Raw genomic sequence first — 19156 nt, forward strand, 5'->3', positions numbered from 1 at the left:
CCAGAGCAGGATGTCATTCCTCATCATTCCTTACAATCTAGGTGACTAACTGACCTTTCCTTTAGCATCACCAGAGGGTCAATGTTTCTATTTCTGCAAAACAAATATCAAAATCTTGAAAGTTTATTTTCACAGTTCTTATATTACAAGAGTCTGAGAATCTACAGCCGTGCTAACAGCTCTGTGAGGTTGTATTGAGGCACAGTGGTGCTTGAGCTAACATCTGCATGCTAACATGTTTGCAATGACAATGGTAACATGCTGATGTCTAGCAGATAATGTTTATCATGTTCATCATCTTAGCTTAAAGGACAAGTTCACAATGTTTCAAGTCTGTCTCAAAACAACAGTCAGGAGTCCAAATGAACATATAAACATGTTTTTCTTGCTATAATCATTCCTCCTGTTCATACTGACCATTAGAAGATCCACAGTCCTCATTCTGTGCAAAAATGTATTTAAAAGTTTATCTGAAGCTAATATGAAGCTTCAGCATCCAAATGAGTCCAATAAAGTAGATATATTTCACTCTTTTTGTTACTATACTTCCACTGCAGCTGAACAGGGAAACACTGTCCAAGGAAACACAAAGAGGGAATTTGATGCTAAAGAGACTGTAAATGTGTCAGTATTATCTGAAGCTAATATGAAGCTTCAGCGTCCAAATGAGTCCAATCAAGTAGATATGTTTCAATCTTCCATTCTTTTTAGTGCCAAAGTCCCTCTTTTTCTTACTATACTTCCACCACAGATGCTAAAAAGACTGTAAATGTGTCAGATATCCACTTGATATGACTAACTCAGACTGCTGAAGCCTCATATAAGCTTCACATCAACTTTTTGCACAAAATGTGTGGACACACTGTGGATTTTGCCCCCAATCACATTTAAAGCACTTTTGAAGGGGATTTTAATATCCAGTATGAACAGGAGGAATGATTAGAGCGAGGAAAACCTCTTTCATTGTTCATAAGGACACCTGACTGTTGTTTTAACTTGAAAAATTGCCTGTTAGACACACAAGCGAAACTGAGGGGCTGCATAAAGGGCCAGTATAGGATAAATAAGGAGTTTTTTGAACTGTGAATCATGCAGCGCTACTGTAGTGGAGTCCCAGAATAAAATGTAGAGATGGAAATGAGCATAATAGGTCCCCTTTAAACATGTTACCATGCTCCACCTCCAGGCCAGAAGAGATGACAACACATCACCACATAGCAGCACAACAGTACTGTCTTCTCACCTTCAACTGTTGTTCCCTACTTTTCTTTTTCTTTTCTTAACAGAGCAGAGGCAAAAACAATATATTACAGAGAAAGACTGCAACCAAACAGGTTTTCAGAAAAAAAGCATATCAATGGGCAGACTGCCATGATATGTACTGCACTCTGCAGAGCACGAACTCTTTCGATTTGGATGTCTTCATATGATTCATATCTAGGCCCCAATCAGACTGTCAACATAATATTTAAAACACACCACCACTCTGAACACAGCCAGTCAACTGATCTATGAAGATATGTAGGGTTGGGCCTGGTTATTACATGGATTAGGGGACATTTCCATGTTTAAGTGAAGTGTAGCACAACTACTAACTGCTTTATACATCTTCTCCACTACATTACAGGGCAAAAAAATATTGTACTCGTTATTCAGCTACATTTATTATACAGGTACAGGCACTAGTTACTGGTTATTTTGCAGATTTTATAAACATCTGATGATAACAGTGCCACAACATTATGACACTGATTCCTGCTGCATAATGAGTACTTTACAGCTTTTAAAATATTTTAAATCCTGCATTGTTTACATACATTTTTACCTTTAATTACAGACCAGAATCATTTCTTCAGTGTTTCTCTAAAATACTAGATATAATTTTTTTTCATCTGAAACTCTTGGTGAAGCTCAGAGGCCTCCAGCTCATTTTTGTCCCTTACTGGATGAATACAGCCTCAGCAGCACATTGCAAGGTAATTTTCATGGCTTCAGTTGCCAGAAGCTCAAACACACAGATCTCTCCAGAATCACAAAACACTTGTCTGTATATATGCTGAGTTTTGCCTCTTTCATTTTGCTGTACATTTTTTCATCTCCGACAGATTACCAAGTGCATCAAAATGCAACTTCATGCAACAAATGAATGTGATTAAGACCTGGTCTGTAACAGGCAAATTAATATGTGGTAAGTTTCCCGCCATTAATCAATAACATTAGAACATTAGATTTGAAAGGCTCAAAGTAAATTTTGAAAGTGTAAATTGTGATAAACTGAGCTTGGAAGACACAGATTTATAACACTTTAAGAGTTACATTCAAATATTCATTTCAAATGTTTAAATCCTTTTTTTCAATCAGAAATCATATGGGAGATGAGTCCTGAGCTCCATTAAATCTGCCAGAACATTTTCACTATTAGCAAAAGTCCAAACTCTGCTTTATCGGGAGGATAAAAATATTTTTCTGTCAAGATGATTGTTAAGTTAATTACGTGACTTTTCTGGTTTGCCATTTACAATCATGTCTCTAAATATCTGCAGTAATGGCTTTATTCTGCACATTAAAGCATATCCATACTGAACACACACACATGCTTAAATAAGACCAAAATAAGACAGGCAGTAATACTGTGTTTCCTCCAACATAAATTCGGTTTAGGAAAGGATGTTGAAGAGGTTAGCTGGTAATGTCCTGCTGATTGTCTTAAGCAGAATTAATTAACTATTTCTGGAATTCTGCATCATTCTCCAATTAGATCCATACAGTTTGCAAACTTAATTAATTTATTTAGAGCTAATACTCAGTACCAAGTTTGTAAGCAGTCATACAGTATGTACAAGTCGACCACAGTTTTACTCTTCATGGATATAGTGTAGGTGTGTACTTATAATTCAGAGGGCATATCCTTCCATTGACAATACAATACTTGGATTCTTTAAAAATCAATGATTGATTCCCCATGCCTGTTTTCAGAATCCTCCAAAGAGGCTCTCAGGGGCACTTCATCCACTTCTTTTAGATAATCATCAGGAGCAGCTATCCTGCTATTGAAATCTCTGCAACATAAATTGTCTCAACTCCTGAACATATATATATATTTGACTCAGAAGATGATTACAGAAAAACAAAGCTTTCTTTCCCTATAATGATGTCTCTGGTGGCAAGTAACAAGTGAAAACAACAGACATTAAATCCTGATTTCAAATGTAAGAAATATAATACATTCCTGCTTTATTACTCCTGCTCCATAAATAATATGCATATAATAATATTTACATTAGCTCCTCTGTCAGTAGATTAAACTATTCATTATACTTGAGTTCACTTCTGTTAAAGAAAGATGTCTTCTAGTAGTTCTAACAGGCTGCTCTGTATTAATAGGATGATGTAATGTACAGTTTGTTTGTTTTAAAGGGTAAATGTGCTATTAATCTCTGCTGGTCTGCTGGGCCTTAAAGGATGAGGCTGGTGATTTTCTATTGTTTTCTTATTGTCAACCAATCTCATGTGCAGAGACAAACCAACAATGAACTGATCTTCTAACAAGTATTGTGTGTGTATCCAAAACCTGATATATCTTATTCCTCTGTGGTGTACAGCTCTCTTGTTGTCCAAAAACTATTTAAAAAATGTCAATGAGTCAAGCAGTGGTTACTGTAGCTTGTTGACACCTCCAGAGACTAATAACAGTGATAAGGTAGTAACTAGGGATGTGCACAGAGCCCACTATTTGTATTTGTATCTGTATTTGTTGAGGCAGCAAAATTATTTGTATTTGTATTCGAATAAAAGTGGAAAGAGGCTGTTTTTGCTTTTATTACAATTTTAATTTTAGAAAATTAAAGTGTTATAATAAGTGTTTCTGAATAAACTACCTTACGAAGGAGGTCCCCAAACTGAGTCTCGAACTGGAGTCTCTCAGATCATAGACGACTGTGCTGACTACTGAGTTAAAACTTTACTCTTCACCTCATTGCAGACAGACCTCTAATTAACAAATATTTTAAAAAATATTTGTATGACACAAATATTCGTAAACTATTTGTGCTTTGCCAAATAATGTATTTGTATTTGGGCACACCCCTAGTAGTAACCCTCAGGAGAGAAGATTCTCATACAGCAGACACCACTGAGCATGCACGGAAACACGGTTCAGTTTACAGAGCTTTGCTAGCTTGATGTGCTACATATCACAACCTCTTGACTTTGTACTGAAGTTCTTTGATTAATTTATGATGTAATACAAGGTCAAGTGGTTGTGTTGTGTTGCACAACAAGCTAGCAAAACTTTGTAAATGAAATGTTCCTGCGCATGTTCAGTGGTGTCTGCCGCACAAGGAACCTTTCAACTCTCATAAGGTGAGAGTTATTATTTTAATTGCTGTTTTTACTCTTTGGAGCCATTTCTAAACAAACTACAGCAACCACTGTCCTCAGGGATGAAGGAACATGTCACTCAGTGCAGCAGTGTGGCTCATTGATGTGTTTGACATCAACAGAGATCTACAGCACAGAGGAATTAGATATATTAGGTTTTGGATACACACACATGGAAGGGTGATGGACCAGGGGAAAAATGTGGTGCAGAACTTAAGTTGGAGGAAAAATATCCATGTTTATGCTTCTACTTTCAACCCAATGGATGATTTCACATATCTGGGCATAAAAATTGTCCCTGAGGTGAATAAGATTGCTCAGATAAATCATGACCCATTTCTGGAAGCTCATCAGTAGAACACTAGACATATTTACCTATTTCAATAATTGGCAGGATAAATATTCTAAAAATGAACATGCCCCCTAAATTTCTTTATTTATTCCAGATTATCCCCCTGCCCCCTCCCTCATCTTTGTTTACTAGAATTAAGAAATTTTTTACCAACTTTATTTGGCAAAGTAAAGCAAATCAAAACTTTACAGGTCCAGCTGGAACTTTTCATCAAATATAAGTGTTTGTATTCAGCATCACATTCATAGTGGCAGGGAGATGGACGCCAGTTTTCTTTGTTTGTTCTTCTGCAACATTTGTTGGATGGTGGATACAGACAATGAATAATTTCCTCTCATGCATGTTCAGAATGTTATAGGCATGTTGGTGGTCTGACTCTATCTTGTGACTCTATCTTCAGCCAGCCTTACAGGGCTTTCACACATCAAGCGCAAGTGCAACATCACATGGAGAAGGCCATCAGCTACGCTCTCCTGGACAGCTGCATGAAAGAGTGTTGCACACTGCTCTGCCAGGTTTAGCAGCCCAAAGTATAACCAATCTGAACTTTGACCTCAAATACGCTGACCCCCAACACACATCCAATGGCATTCCAGAAGTGACAAGGGGCAGAGGTTATAATGGTGAAAATTTCGCTGTAGGGCCAAACGGAGAAGGTCTCTGAATTATAGAGTTATACAAATTTACTTTGCAATCCTTGGGTGAAAAAACCTCAAGCTCTGCTTAAAATGTCTGAGAGGATGGAGACAACAGGTCAGAAAATTAATATTGTAGCATCATCGATAGCTGTGTCATACTGTAGTATAGCAATATCTGAAAACAATAAATGAACACAATAATACTGCTGATAATTCTTACTTCTTCTAGCTTCCGCCTTCATCATGTAATTCTAAAAAATGGTGCACTATAACATTTTGAGGACACATTTTTTACCTCTGTTCAAGATAATATTGATGCTGACCTGTATCGTAACCTTTTTCCCCACTTGATGTTTTTAATCTCTCTATACAATAACTTCATGGCCTCTGTGACTCAGTACCTCCTTTAGTTTGCTCTATTTTTTATTCAAATTAAATATTATATATAGCAGCCTATTTGTCATTTTTTCAGAAACATGATTTTAAGATTTCAACTATTTAACTAGCGTGGCTGGTTCTCATAAAATCACTTAAATAAATGTATTGACACCAGCTCACTCTGGTCTCCCCCCCACCCCCCACCCCCGGCTGCAGTGTGTCGGACAGGAGGCAGGGGGGGTGGAAGTTCACCAGCATGGCTCTCATATATCAGGTGACAATGTGGGAAAGTTGGACGCTAGAAGCGGCTTAAAAACACCAAAAACAAAACGACAGGAGAAGTGACGAGAACATGACGACTGAGAAGGTGTCCGTGCTGAGCGGGCAGGAGGAGGAGGACACGGCTCTGGGATATTACGACGACGAAGACGATCTGGAGGCGTTTTCAGATGCAGAGTTAGGCTGTGAGGACGGAGGTAGGCGGATATTTATGTTGCCTAGGAAGGTCACACACTAGCGGAGAGCGAGCAGAGACGCCACTTTCACTTCGGCTCTGTTGTATTCACAGCTGAAACGTCTCAGTGCGGAGTACTGCTTCTAACTTCAGCCAGCCTGTTCTCCTGCTAGCTTACTGAAGCTGCATTTCCGACTGTGTTCGTTTCTGCGTTAGCACGGCGTCATTTTTAAAAGTTACTTACCGAGGGGGAGTAACGGAGTACTTTTAGTGCAAGTTTTATACATATAACACTGACACTTAGTGTTTTTCTTGCCTTCTGGGAGACTCGTTTACCTCTCAGAAAGAAATACACATCTTGCTCCACCGACTAGCTAACGTTACATGAATCTGAAAATGACATTTTAGTGTAGTAACGTTAGATTAGCTAACGTTAAGTCAGGTTACTTTCTGCGTAGGTGCTGACATTTTACCTCCTATCAGCTTACAAGATATGAAGTTAGAGTTTAAACTAGATCTGTTACGGATTCTTTATGTTGGCTTCAATTTGAGATTATTTACTTAGCCTATATTTATTTACATTCATATTTTCAGTTTTATAGTATTGCAGTTTTGTACATTTGGTAGAGATGAAGTCTTGTGAGATCCTGTGCTCTATGATATCCATCAAAATATGTTGCCTGTTAGAGCCATTTATTTCTGTGTGGTAAAAAATTGTAAGCTATAGCCTATTCATTTATAAATTTACTCCAAAAATGTCAAATTTTCAGTTACTTCCCATCGCAAAAGCTTTAACACCAGCAGTTTATGAAGTACACCACCTTAGTTACACTGTTAAACCACTAAAGTTCATAAAAAGGAGAAGTTGACAAAAATCTGAGAAACTTTTGAAAAAGTGTTCTGTATGCTGCAGTATTGTACCATTAAATATAAAAACACCTCTGTAGGAGGACATGGTACCAAATTCATTTGAATGGATTGAGAATGTAAATGTTTGCGTGGTGTGATTTGCAAATGACCATTGGCTTTCAAAAATCACAAGAACCTTTTAAAAGCACACACCTGTTGCTGATCATGTGATGAGAGAGCCTGAGGAAGCCACAGTGCTAAACATGTTGTTCACTCACAGATCTGTAATCATATAATCATATGAAGATGATGTCGACATCCTTTGTGTGCGTTGTAATTCCTAGGAGTATTTTTCCATATTATTCCTGCTCCAGATCAGCACCCTGGTAGATGAATGAGTTAGAGCTATGCACAGGATCATTATCTGTTGATTTATTTGGATGACTCTACTGCTGTTTTTAATGACTATTGCTGAATCTCTGTGTTTTTGAGCAGGGGTTCACTTGCTGCTCAGTCTGTGAGTGGGTCAGGAGTGCAGAGTGATGAAGTGAGTCTTTGAGACAGAGGTTAGAGAAGTGGGTTGCCAGCAGGATAAATCTGCCCCTTCCTCATTCCCATCACTAAGCAAAGCTGTTAACCTCCAGTAGCTTCAGTGAGGCTGCTCAGTGGCCAACAGGACTACTTTCAGGTGTGACTGAGTGTAAGGGTCAGGTAATGTTAGAAAATAACAGGTTTGTATGACATATGTAGCTTTATGACAGAATGTTACAGAGACAGCCACCCCCAACATTAAGGGAGGGGGTTTCTGAAGCTCTTCAAGCACCCAACAAGCACTTCTGATGAAGCATACTAGCAGCTCAACTATGTGAGTGTGAACAGAGCCTTCCTGAAAAACAGGGCATTGAGAAACTTCCTACTTGGATAAATAAAACAAGGCTGAAACAAACAATTATTTTTATTAGACACACCAGCGGTGCTGGTCCAGACTGAAATATCTCAACAACTATTGGATGGATTGCCATGAAATTTTGTACAGACATTCATTGTGCCCAGAAGACGTATGATATGACCTTTCTTTTAGTGTCAATATGAAATTAAAACTATTGGATTGCTTACTGACATTTATGTTCCCATCAGGAAGTAAGTTGTGATCATGCTTGATTTTTCATCTAGGGCCATCACATACCATATTAAAAACAAAAGTCCAATACTTTGGTTTATGACAAAATACCAAATCTTCAGTAGACATTTATCAGATTAATCGTTTCAGCTCTGAAATAAAGGTTAATAGGATAAATGGATTAATAGGTTTTATATGATCATTTAAATCCATTGTACTGTATGTAAAAAAAAAAAAAAAAAAAAAAAAAAAAAAAAAAGTTTTGTAACTCTTTGTTTTTACCATTTATATGTTGTGATTTTAGTTACAGTTTACATCATGTTGAAATTCAGAAATGAAAAATGAAAATTGTTTGACTTCCTTTGCATTAGTCTTCAACTGTATTGCATTAGTCCTCTGTGATCGGCTTTTGGACCATGGATGTGGATTTTTATGATGATAAAAGCAAAAAGCTGTCTGTAGTCTGTAGACTTCTGTCTTCTTCACTTTCCTGCCCTCTTTGCCACTTTCAAGTGAATTCCAGTCAGGAGACACATGGCAGTGAAAGAGGCATGGAAAAGAGTGCGGTAATTATCATGTAAAGTTGAAACTGCTTTTAGTGATCACAGTTACAGTGATCATCTGCTTATATGGATCAAAAATCTCGGGACAGAATCATTCCTATATAAATGCTGTTTAAATAATTTGCTTATAGAAATCAATAGTCCACTTACAGTTCATTTTGGGTCTTTCCATACATGAAAACTTATGGAAAAAAAAAAATTAAACTACAGTATTTTCTTTTTACCTTACTACCATAGTCATCAGGTTTTGCAGTGCTCCTCTGCAGGGTTGTGTGGAGGTGTGGGATGTGGGTGTGATTATTTGTAACCGCTGTGAAACAATCGGAAAATAATGTTTTATTCCTCTCATTCACCGGCTTTCTCGCTACAACTGCTCGCTGTCCTCATCCACTCTCTAACTCGCTTGACCACTGCTTCTCTCTCTCTGTCTCTCTCTCTCTGTCTCTCTCTCTCTCTCTCTCTCTCTCTGTGTTGTCTTTTTTAAAATGAGTCAGGAAGCCCTCAGCAAAGCCTAACTTTACTTTTAACGTTATCAAACGAAGAGAAATGTCCTCCCCTCTTCCTAGTAATGTCTTTGTCTTCCCTCATGGCAAGGTTGTACAGCGTTACAGGTTGCATTTCTCCAAAAGTTGATTCTGGTTCAACTTTCTAGCTGCGGCGCCCATGCGGCCCCCACCCCCACAGCCTAAATGCATGACCCGTATGCTTCAGGCCTGGAGGCTGGTGCTGCATGCACATTGAAATCATGATAGGGAAAAGAAAAGGAAAAAGTCATTTTCTCTCAGTGAAAAACATAGTCTCCTTGAAACTTATGACAAAACTGCCAAAAAACGAGCTAACGAGATGCAGCAATGAAACAACAAGCATTTGAAACAGCTGTACTGTAAATAGCGAAGCTGTCCGTTTCATTACTTTATATTCATGTAATAAATATACAGATGTCAATCAGATGTTAATCTGCATGAGAAATTAAGAAAAAGAAAAAAAATTGAGTATAATAATCATCCGCTTATAGTGACCCAGATGGACGTGATCACTATTAAGCGGTTTCCACTGTAGTTGCAGATTCAGTAGCCTGGAGTGCTGCAGTTGTTTTTGTCCAGACTGGAATATAAAATGAGAATAGTGCATTGGTAATGCAAGGGAATCAGCAGGAGTTGAGATACAGTAGGAGCTGTTGTTTAAATCAAACACTGTTATTGACTCATTTCACTGTCGGGTGACTAAAGGTTAATCATTTGATACGCAGCTGATAGAGTATGTGTCTTGCTCAGTCATTTACAGCAGAAAGACTTTTTGTTAGAATGCACTTGACATTCTTCAACAGGGAGTGATCAAGGTCACAGTGTCAAAGGAGGAATGTGAGAGACACACACACACAAACACACACACACACACATGAGCTCATGGTCACTTTTGGGGACATTACATAGACTTACATTAATTTTCTGGAGACTTACCCTAACTCTTCGTTTTCAATACACCCCCGTTTTCACAGGTAATTGTTAGTCTGTCCCTCCCGCTGCAGGAAATAATGGATTAATCCTGGAAGGCTGTTGATGTAGCACTTTTCTCCTTATGAAAGTAACACAGCAGTTATCCGACCAATGAGAGTCAGACGAAAGCATATTGACCAACTAATTGACCAGTCAACCAGGAGACTACAACCCTATATGCCACGTACGCAACTCCTGTCTTTATGTGGGCACTCATGCGACACATCTTTGGAAAGCTAAGATTCTTGTGATTTGATTTATATAATTCATTTCAAGATACAGTCACAACAGCAGGTAAAATCAACGCCTCTGTCAGACCACTAACAAACAAACAAACAATTACGAAATTCACGCTACTCACCTATGAAGCCTCATATTACTCCACTGACTGACACAACTCCAACAAAAATGGTCTTGTTCCATTGGCAAAGGTCTAGTTGACCCAATCCAGTAAAACATTTAGTCCAAAACACATTATTACATCAACAAATATCCACAAACAGCTGTTGCATCATTTCAAATTAGCCGGCAGATGTCCTAATCTTCCAATGTATTGTCCATCATAACTCTCGTTAGCATGTAAGCATTAGCCACATCTTGGTATCAAAAAGGCGGCTCCACTCTGTCCTTTTGATTGACACCTCACTTGACCTAATAGGAGCTTCTATGTCCTGTCCACAGTCTACAATAGCCAACGAGAATCTGCGCTGAAATTATGTAAATATAAATAGTTTGCTGTGATTTACTTTTTATATGAACTGCCCTTCCACCATAGCACTTGTTTTGACTCTATACATACAAAGTTTCAACAGGGGAACAAAGGGCTATAATGTGTTTATGCTTCAGTTACAGGGGTTATTTGGTGTCTCTAAATGGCCTTTTTTTGGAAGACACCTGGACATACCTTTAGAAAAATGTGTAAAATATGAATTTTCTGTGGTATTGTTTGAACTTGGACTAGGTAAGACTCCATGCTGTCGTCCCATTGTGTTTTCCAGCTAATCACAGTCACAGCTATAGACCATCTGCAGTGATCTGTTTGCAAAAAAATATTCAGGTGGAAATAAAAACCTTATACTGAAGTGTGTTCAAACTTCTTTCAAACTTTGCACAGTTATGTTCACCAACTCTCTCTCCACCTTCCTACACTCACATTTTGAGTGTAATTCATTTACCAGAAAAGAGGCAAAACACACAATAAAAGAAAGTTAAAGATTATTTGACTGATAGATTTTTTTTTTTAATTTTCTATAGATATTGCTATAATATCGTTATTGTGAATTCTTTTGGCCACAATAATTGTGTTGTGAAAATCTGAAAAGATCATTAACGAGTAATGTCTTTAATAAAATTCATAAATTGAATCATTTATATCTTGACACTGTTTGGATGCTTTCAACTGGTTGTTTGTCTGAATTCTAAATTCTGCATTCTGCATTTCTAAACAAAATGAAAAAAGTAAATAATAGTCATTTTTACCCGGACAAGTGACTTTTGTGCCTGGAGGAGTAAATTTACTTGTCTGAAGGACAAGTGCCAAAAAGTTAATGTTGAGTCCCGATATATAATTCATTCATTCATCATACTGTTACAAGAGCTGCCTTTTATTAAAAAGTACAGAATTGGTTGGGTAACTTAATTTCCAAATAAAGCATGCAGTCAGTTTTCCATGGCCAGACAACTTGAGAGGCTTTTCAGCCACTGATTAGCAATGTGTGCTTTTTCCGTTGAAGGGCTGCACTCTTTTGTGAACACAACACTTCAGTAACTCAGGATGTCATTTGTTGGGGAAAAGAGAGACAGATTAAAAAAAGAGGAGTCAAAATTGAAGCTGCAGAGTCTGAGATATCCTGACTTTAAGTCCCTAGTAGAAACAAAGAAAGACTGAAACATACACTATCCATAATGCAACTCAATAGCATATTTTCTCAGACCATTCTTGAGTGGTGAATGGCCAGATCTTTCAACACAACAAAGTATATTTCAATATTTTATCACATTGTCATGAATATTGTTTGACAAAATGCAGTGTTTCCCACAGAATTAGATTTTAAATGTGGTGGTAGCTGACCGGGAAGGAATTAATTATTAAATAAATAAAAACTAATTTACTGTCCACACACACACACACACACACACACACAGCTGTATGCTTACTGTATTAGGTGGTAGCACTGGTGCTAGCAAGCTAAAGATTTCAGTAGCACAAAGAAAAATTTAGTAGCACACAGGATGGTTAACCCTTACATACTGTTCATATGCTGACCCTTCATAATATTGAGTGGGTCATTTTAGATCTGGTTCAAGTATCCCTTTTTAATTAGTTCCTGTACCAAATTTCAACCAAAATTGTATTTTGCATCCATAAATATTAGAGCCCGACCGATAATGGATTTTTGGGGCCAATACAGATAGTAGGGAGTAAAAAAATTCCAATAATGATATATCAGCTGATTCTTATAATACACAGAATATACATTCACTGGCCACTTCATTAGGAACACCTCTGCAATCTAACGGAATCCAATACAACAGCTCTGCCATAAATTCTACTTTTATGAAGCTTATACATTTTCAGTTTTTGTTGACATTGTCAGAAAGGTGATAATTCTTCTTTTATGTTTATTATTAGGTTCGTAGTGGGTGGCCATGGTGTCCTGCACTGAGTTGCACCAGCTGTGTGTAAGTTCAAACGTAGCCTAGTTTGAACGTAAATTCTTACTTTGGTCAGAGCTTACACGCTACTAACATTTTATTTTCTGAGACGATCGTTATGTGGTAAATTACAAAGTAATGATAATGAAAAATGTTCACCACAGATGTAATGTCACAAAGTTACAGTCTATGGACCTAACGAATAGCAATAATGTTATTATTTGGTTAGTGTTAATGAAATATGAAAGCCCTAAATTGTGGTAGGCAACAACCTTATCCCAGATTGTCAGCCTGACTGTTTTCATCATGTTTATGACAACATGGTAATAAACACTGAATCAAGGATTCAGATTCAGATTCTCTGATTGGCCACAGAAAGTGAAACGTCATTTTCTGCAACAAAATTTTGGTTAGTGTGGACTTTACGCTAGTGTAGGTAAGATGAACCTTACGTCTCCATGGTACAACCAAACATTGACACAGATTTGATATCAACTTTATAACTAACTAGTTTCAACATATCATTTAGTGTGGACTTTACACCCTAACTTAAGAGAGAACTTATGCACAGCTGGAGCAACAGGCTAGTGAGGTGCATTATGTGGAATGGTATTCCTAGTATTTTGTCCACTCCATTAACATACATGAGGAAGGCAAAGCATTAGGAACACTTTTCCACTCCAGTACACCACCCACTACAATCTCAATAATAAACATAAAGTAGAAGTATCACCTTTCTGTCATCATCTTTCTGAGAATTCACAGTGAGCAAGTGGGCTACAACTGCTTGCTACCATAAGTTTAACAAAATCCGGCAGTAAGGGAGATGGTATGAGCAATTATCAAACAACTGTTGAACAAGCAGAGCATAAACTTAAATACAACGTCTTTGACTTCCAGCAGTCAACTCCTCTCTCATCCTCAGCTGCTATTTTACACCTCCTCTGTTTCACCACGGGTGGGGCTGAGTGCTCCACACACACATGGATCTCAGCGGAACAGAGGAGAGACAAAGAAGTACTCAAGTTTATGACAACTACACTTGTTACATTACTGTAAGTGCAGCAAAAGTTTTGCAAATAAAAAGCAAATAAGTGTAATTTAATCCAGGTTTTAAGTCTTTTTCCAAAAATGAGTCTCAAAAAAGGGGGAGTCATATTATAACAAGGGCCGTCTTATATTCAGATCATTATGGTAATGTTTCTTTTGCTGATTTCTACAGATATGATACCAGCGCAGCCCACTCGCATGTGTGTGGATTATTTCTTTTTGCACAGACTAATTTTTAATAGCGTATGCGATCAAAACAGTCGCTCTGTACAGTCCTGACACACACACACACACACACACACACACAGGCTAACATGCTAACGGGCTCAGAAAGCTGTCCAGAATTGGACTTGTTCGGTTTTTGCTCAGTTTGTCTTTTTTTTCAACTCTCAAATTCTCAAATTCGTCCCCTTGAGCCCTGCATGCTTGTTAATAACTTATTTTAAGAGTTGGGTCTTTGAGATTGTGTTAAGAACATAGAAAGACTAACTTATTAGAGTTCATATGAATGCATCAGTTTTGGGCACATCTGTGCAGAGGTGTTTATGATAGAAAATCAATATGTAGCAGGCAGTGTTGATATTGTGGTGGGCCGCTACAAATAAATGAATGTATGGGAAACCCTGAAATTACCCTGCCATATCATGATGTTATTTTAAGGCACATCAGACATCACTCAACTCTGCTGAATAGAAACCTATTACTAGCGAATTGACTGTGACTTGTAAAATCAGTGTCTTGAGTTGCCTAATATAGGAGTTTATTTACAGTAATTTACTGTCCCTCTGTTGTCTAGTGTTGGGCTTCAGTGACTCACTGAATGGAGAGGTCAAACCTCGCATCCTGCTGATGGGCCTGCGGAGGAGTGGGAAGTCCTCAATTCAGAAGGTGGTTTTCCATAAAATGTCCCCAAATGAGACCCTGTTTCTGGAGAGCACCAACAAGATCTGCAGGGAAGACGTCTCCAGCAGCTCCTTCGTCAGCTTCCAGATCTGGGACTTCCCCGGCCAGATCGATTTCTTCGACCCCACCTTCGACTATGAAATGATCTTCAGAGGCACCGGAGCACTGATCTTTGTCATCGACTCACAGGTCAGGTCACAAGGGCTGCCATAGAGAAGTGAATCATCTCCTTAATTATCTATGATGACCCTGCTGCTGTGATACCATTATTACAAAAGTAGTGGGGTTTAGAGGGTGACTACCAGAAATGCTGCTGACATTAGCATTCATGCCAGGTGTAGGTCCAGGAGTGGGATTTTACAAGCAGCAGGAGCTGACAGATGAGGAGGCTTGCCCTTTACAGAAACATACACTTCCTGCACCAAGAAACTTCTTGTAGAAAGGGCCTTACGCAAGTGGTGCCCAATAGTTCATGATTGGCAGATCAGCTCCACAATTGATGGTCAATAGATTATTTGGAGTACTTGTGTCTATTGGCATATGTATGAGTTAAAAGATAAGTTTTAGGGGTACAGTAATGTTTTTTTTTGAGATATAATATTAATGCATCTCTTTTTCAACATTACACATACAGTGTACACAAGATGTATCTAAAGCTGATTTAACAGAGCTGACTAAAGAATTTTGAAATATACAGAGTAGCACTTGGCAGTGTCCCATCCTATCGTGGGAATGGTGCGCCTTTGCTGCAGGTAGTACATTATTTTTCGCATTCCACGAAGACCAGCCCTACTCTGCTTCTGATTGGCACGTACTCGTTGCCCTTCAGGTGTCATGTATTGAAATATGCAATCCTGAGGGAAACTGCTAGGGTTGGTTAGGTTTATGTATAATTATGAGGAAAGGGTTGGTTAGGTTTAGGTATAATTATGAGGACAGTGTTGGTTAGGTTTATGCATAATTATGAGGAGAGGGTTGGTTAGGTTTAGGCATGAAAAGTGAGATAGTTAGGATAGATCTATCAGGGTTAGGGCAATAAACAATGGAAATTGATGTGTTGCGTCTCTCACACCAACACATGAAACATCATCAGAAATGCAGGCAGAAGACTGAGCCAATCAGAGGCAGAGTAGGTCGGGCCTTTGTAGAATGCAGGTGGGAGAAAAAAATAACGTGGGGTTCACGCACTTGTGCCACAGAATAGCATGTGTTACAGTATGTTGTCAGTAGGGGGTGCTCTGCTTACACACAGCTTCATACAGGTAAATAGACTACTGCACTGTTGGTTGGGATGTGATGTCACATCATGCCGCATTGAGAGTGTAGCAGCAGTGGTGTCATAAAATCTAGTGGTGTTCCTCTTTCCAAGATGAACCCTTTGTTGCCCATGGTGACAAATATCCTCTGACTGGTTGACTTCTAGCCTGGTGCCGCTGGTTATAACACAATGTTGATGTAGTGATGTGATATATGATCGGGAGTCCGCACACAGTGTTTTATTTTGAAAATTGAGCGGATGCTTTATGCTGTTCCTGTGTCTGACTTCCTGCCTGGCTCGATCTGCTCTGTGCAGCTTGATGCAGCTTCTGTCAAAAATAGACCAGGCGCATATGTTTAGCAGAGCTGCTTCTGGGATGCTTCTGAAACTAGAGTGGCTGCGATCAGCTCTAGTGGCCGTGTCGCACCCGGAATGCGACACAGACACACCCAGTGGGTTCAAGCCGGTAGTTCAACACACTGTCAAAATCGGGACGGCCAGTTTAAATGTAATAAACAGCTGTATTCAGTGTCCTAAAATCTGATGCAAAGTGAGGGAAATATCAAACTCTGTTTATTCGTGGAGAAAACATTTGTGCATGACCACCATCGGAGACAAAGAGATTCACATTCACACCTATAGCCAGTCTTTAGTTTTGAAAATGATCAGTGCTGCTTGTAGGGAAGGTCTGGGGGAAGGTCTTAGGAGTAACAGCTGAGATCCAGCTTTCCTCTGATATGTACTCATTATGCGCCATGACACACACTGATGGTCACTGATAACTTCTCTGTGAACAGTACAGCTGCTGTCATTGACCTTTATTGTTTGGTATGTTAGAGGACTTCATGATATTCAGATGCTTGATGATTGTTTCAGTCAGCAGTGTGGGAGTTCAGATCTTTTGACACAAAAAAGCGTTTTTATTTTTTCATTTCACCAGTTAATGTGAATGAAGAGGCAGTAATGCTCACACTGTAGAGCCCTGCCGTAGGACTCATCTGTTTTACCATGTTGGAACATTCCAGTCTCTCAAATGGAAACGTCCATTTGGTCTAGAGAGATGGAAGGGGATCACATATATGTTGTTAATAAAAAGTTGTAATAATGATATGTAGTGAGTAGGATGCTGAACGGTGTAAAAAGAAACTATGTAATGGAGACAGTTTTTAAAAAACCTCAAACATACATGTCTGCCATTTCTTTACTGACATATCTTGTTACTTCTTGGTCAATATACTCTGATAACAAAATCATACAAATCTAAAATTACCCACAAAAATGAGTGTAGTTCAGATCAATTAACCTGAACTGTAAATGTTACTGTTTTTTTAACAGCATCATTTTTTCCTTTCCCTCCCGCCTGATAGGATGACTATGTGGAGGCTCTGAGTAGACTGCATCTCACAGTGACCAGGGCTTACAAAGTCAATCCAGACATCAACTTCGAGGTGTTCATTCACAAAGTGGACGGCCTGTCAGACGACCATAAGATCGAGAAGCAGAGGGACATTCACAAACGTGCAAATGATGACCTTGCAGATGCAGGTCTGGAACGAATACACCTGAGGTGGGCTTTACTTGCAGCTTTTGGACTGTTTTTGACTTCAGGAAGGATTATAGATTAAATAGATACAGTAATACAAGCTAATTTAAAATGATATAATGAGTCATAAATCTTTACAGTCCTTTAAGCCCAATGGTTCTAAGTATTTTGATGTCATGGAAAATGACAAATAACACTATAGGACCAAAGCCAAAGTTTTAACCTTGAGACCCACATAATCTGGAACAGGCTTAATATTGATTTAGTTCTGAATTGCAGAGCTTTCTTCACTGTACTTGGTGATAGTGTAACTTGTGGTTAATGTAGTCATTTCCACACTTTCTTTGGATAAATCATTTGTAGCTAAATTAAACTTCATATTCAGGGGCGGAGCTAGACTCTCAGCACAGAGGTGGCAGAGCATTCTTGAGGGGCCCTTCTGATAAAGTTATTTTAAAATTCACAACTGTAACATAGCTGATATATCCTATCCTATCATATCCATTAACAGAAATTGTCATGTAGTGAGCCAAGCAAGCCTCTGTTTAAGAGAACATACAGTGAAGCCACTTTGTCAGACAAGCTTGCTCTGATGAACAAAAAAAGAAAAGAGTTTGCCAGTTGCATGAAATGTTTCAGCACCGAGGACAGCAAGCAGAGTCTACATGCATTGATTGACGAACGGTTAAGCACCACCGCCTGACTGAAAAGTATCACTACATGTATCAAATACACAACTTACTCACTCTTGTTTCTATATGCATGAATGAATTATGACAAGCAACAAGCAGACAGAGCTTCTGCACAGGCTCATTGTCAAACCACGCAGTGAACAGGTGACTGAACCACTGCAAAACTGGGGAAAATCCACCTTATTCAAAGCCTCGGCAAGCTTGTCAGTCCCAGTACAAAATCCAGTTCATAACAGGGCCATACAGTGCGACAGTTTTGATCACATGTGCTATTAAAAACTGTTCTGTGTGATGAAAAATATTGCGCTGGTATCATATCTGTAAAAATCAGTGAAAGAAACGTTACTATTCTGCCCTCTGTTTGAGTGCAAGTAGTTTTTATGTTCTGCAGTGTCCCCACCTGGTCATTCAACAGAAGTAGTTACACAACAGGGAATTTCCTTCAGCGCTAACCTGAGAGTAGAGAGCACATGTGCTGGCATCTGCTGCTGCTATTTATTTTTAACATTGTTGCCTTGGACACTATTTGTCCGTTGGTATTGTGTGTTTTGTGATTTCTTTACACTATATGCATGATATATTCACTGTGTATTTGTTTTGTGGCAGATTAGGTCTAGAGGTGACTTAATTGATGGCTAGCATAGCTGCAACCTGTTAGCTAACCTGCTTTGCTCGGTGACACAGCGTTTTTTATTTCTTATATAGTTATGTCAGTGTAATGAATATTGTTCAGATTCTGATTCGTGTTTGCATTTTGTGCTTTGTCGCAGTTTTACAGTAAATGTGAGTCTTCATTAAACATGCAAGAAAAGTTACGCCTTGTTT

At 38.6% G+C, this 19156-nt stretch overlaps 1 protein-coding gene across 4 annotated transcripts in view; it reads left to right on the forward strand.

Moving 5' to 3' along the window:
* The first annotated feature begins 5946 nt into the window (after positions 1 to 5946).
* The window catches only part of rragd (ras-related GTP binding D), a 90038-nt gene continuing 76828 nt past the window's right edge, over positions 5947 to 19156 (forward strand). For 3 of the 4 annotated variants that reach the window (XM_044374939.1, XM_044374942.1, XM_044374940.1), the window contains exons 1-3: positions 5947 to 6224; positions 14732 to 15027; positions 17464 to 17663. In XM_044374939.1, the coding sequence (XP_044230874.1) occupies positions 6101 to 6224; positions 14732 to 15027; positions 17464 to 17663 (620 nt within the window). In that variant the 5' untranslated portion in view covers positions 5947 to 6100. Of the gene's footprint in view, positions 6225 to 7546; positions 7740 to 14731; positions 15028 to 17463; positions 17664 to 19156 lie in introns of all 4 variants that reach the window. The other variant, XM_044374941.1, reaches the window with a different exon arrangement.

This window comes from Thunnus albacares, chromosome 15, assembly GCF_914725855.1.
Source record: "Thunnus albacares chromosome 15, fThuAlb1.1, whole genome shotgun sequence".
In the NCBI taxonomy this organism is placed as follows: domain Eukaryota; kingdom Metazoa; phylum Chordata; class Actinopteri; order Scombriformes; family Scombridae; genus Thunnus; species Thunnus albacares.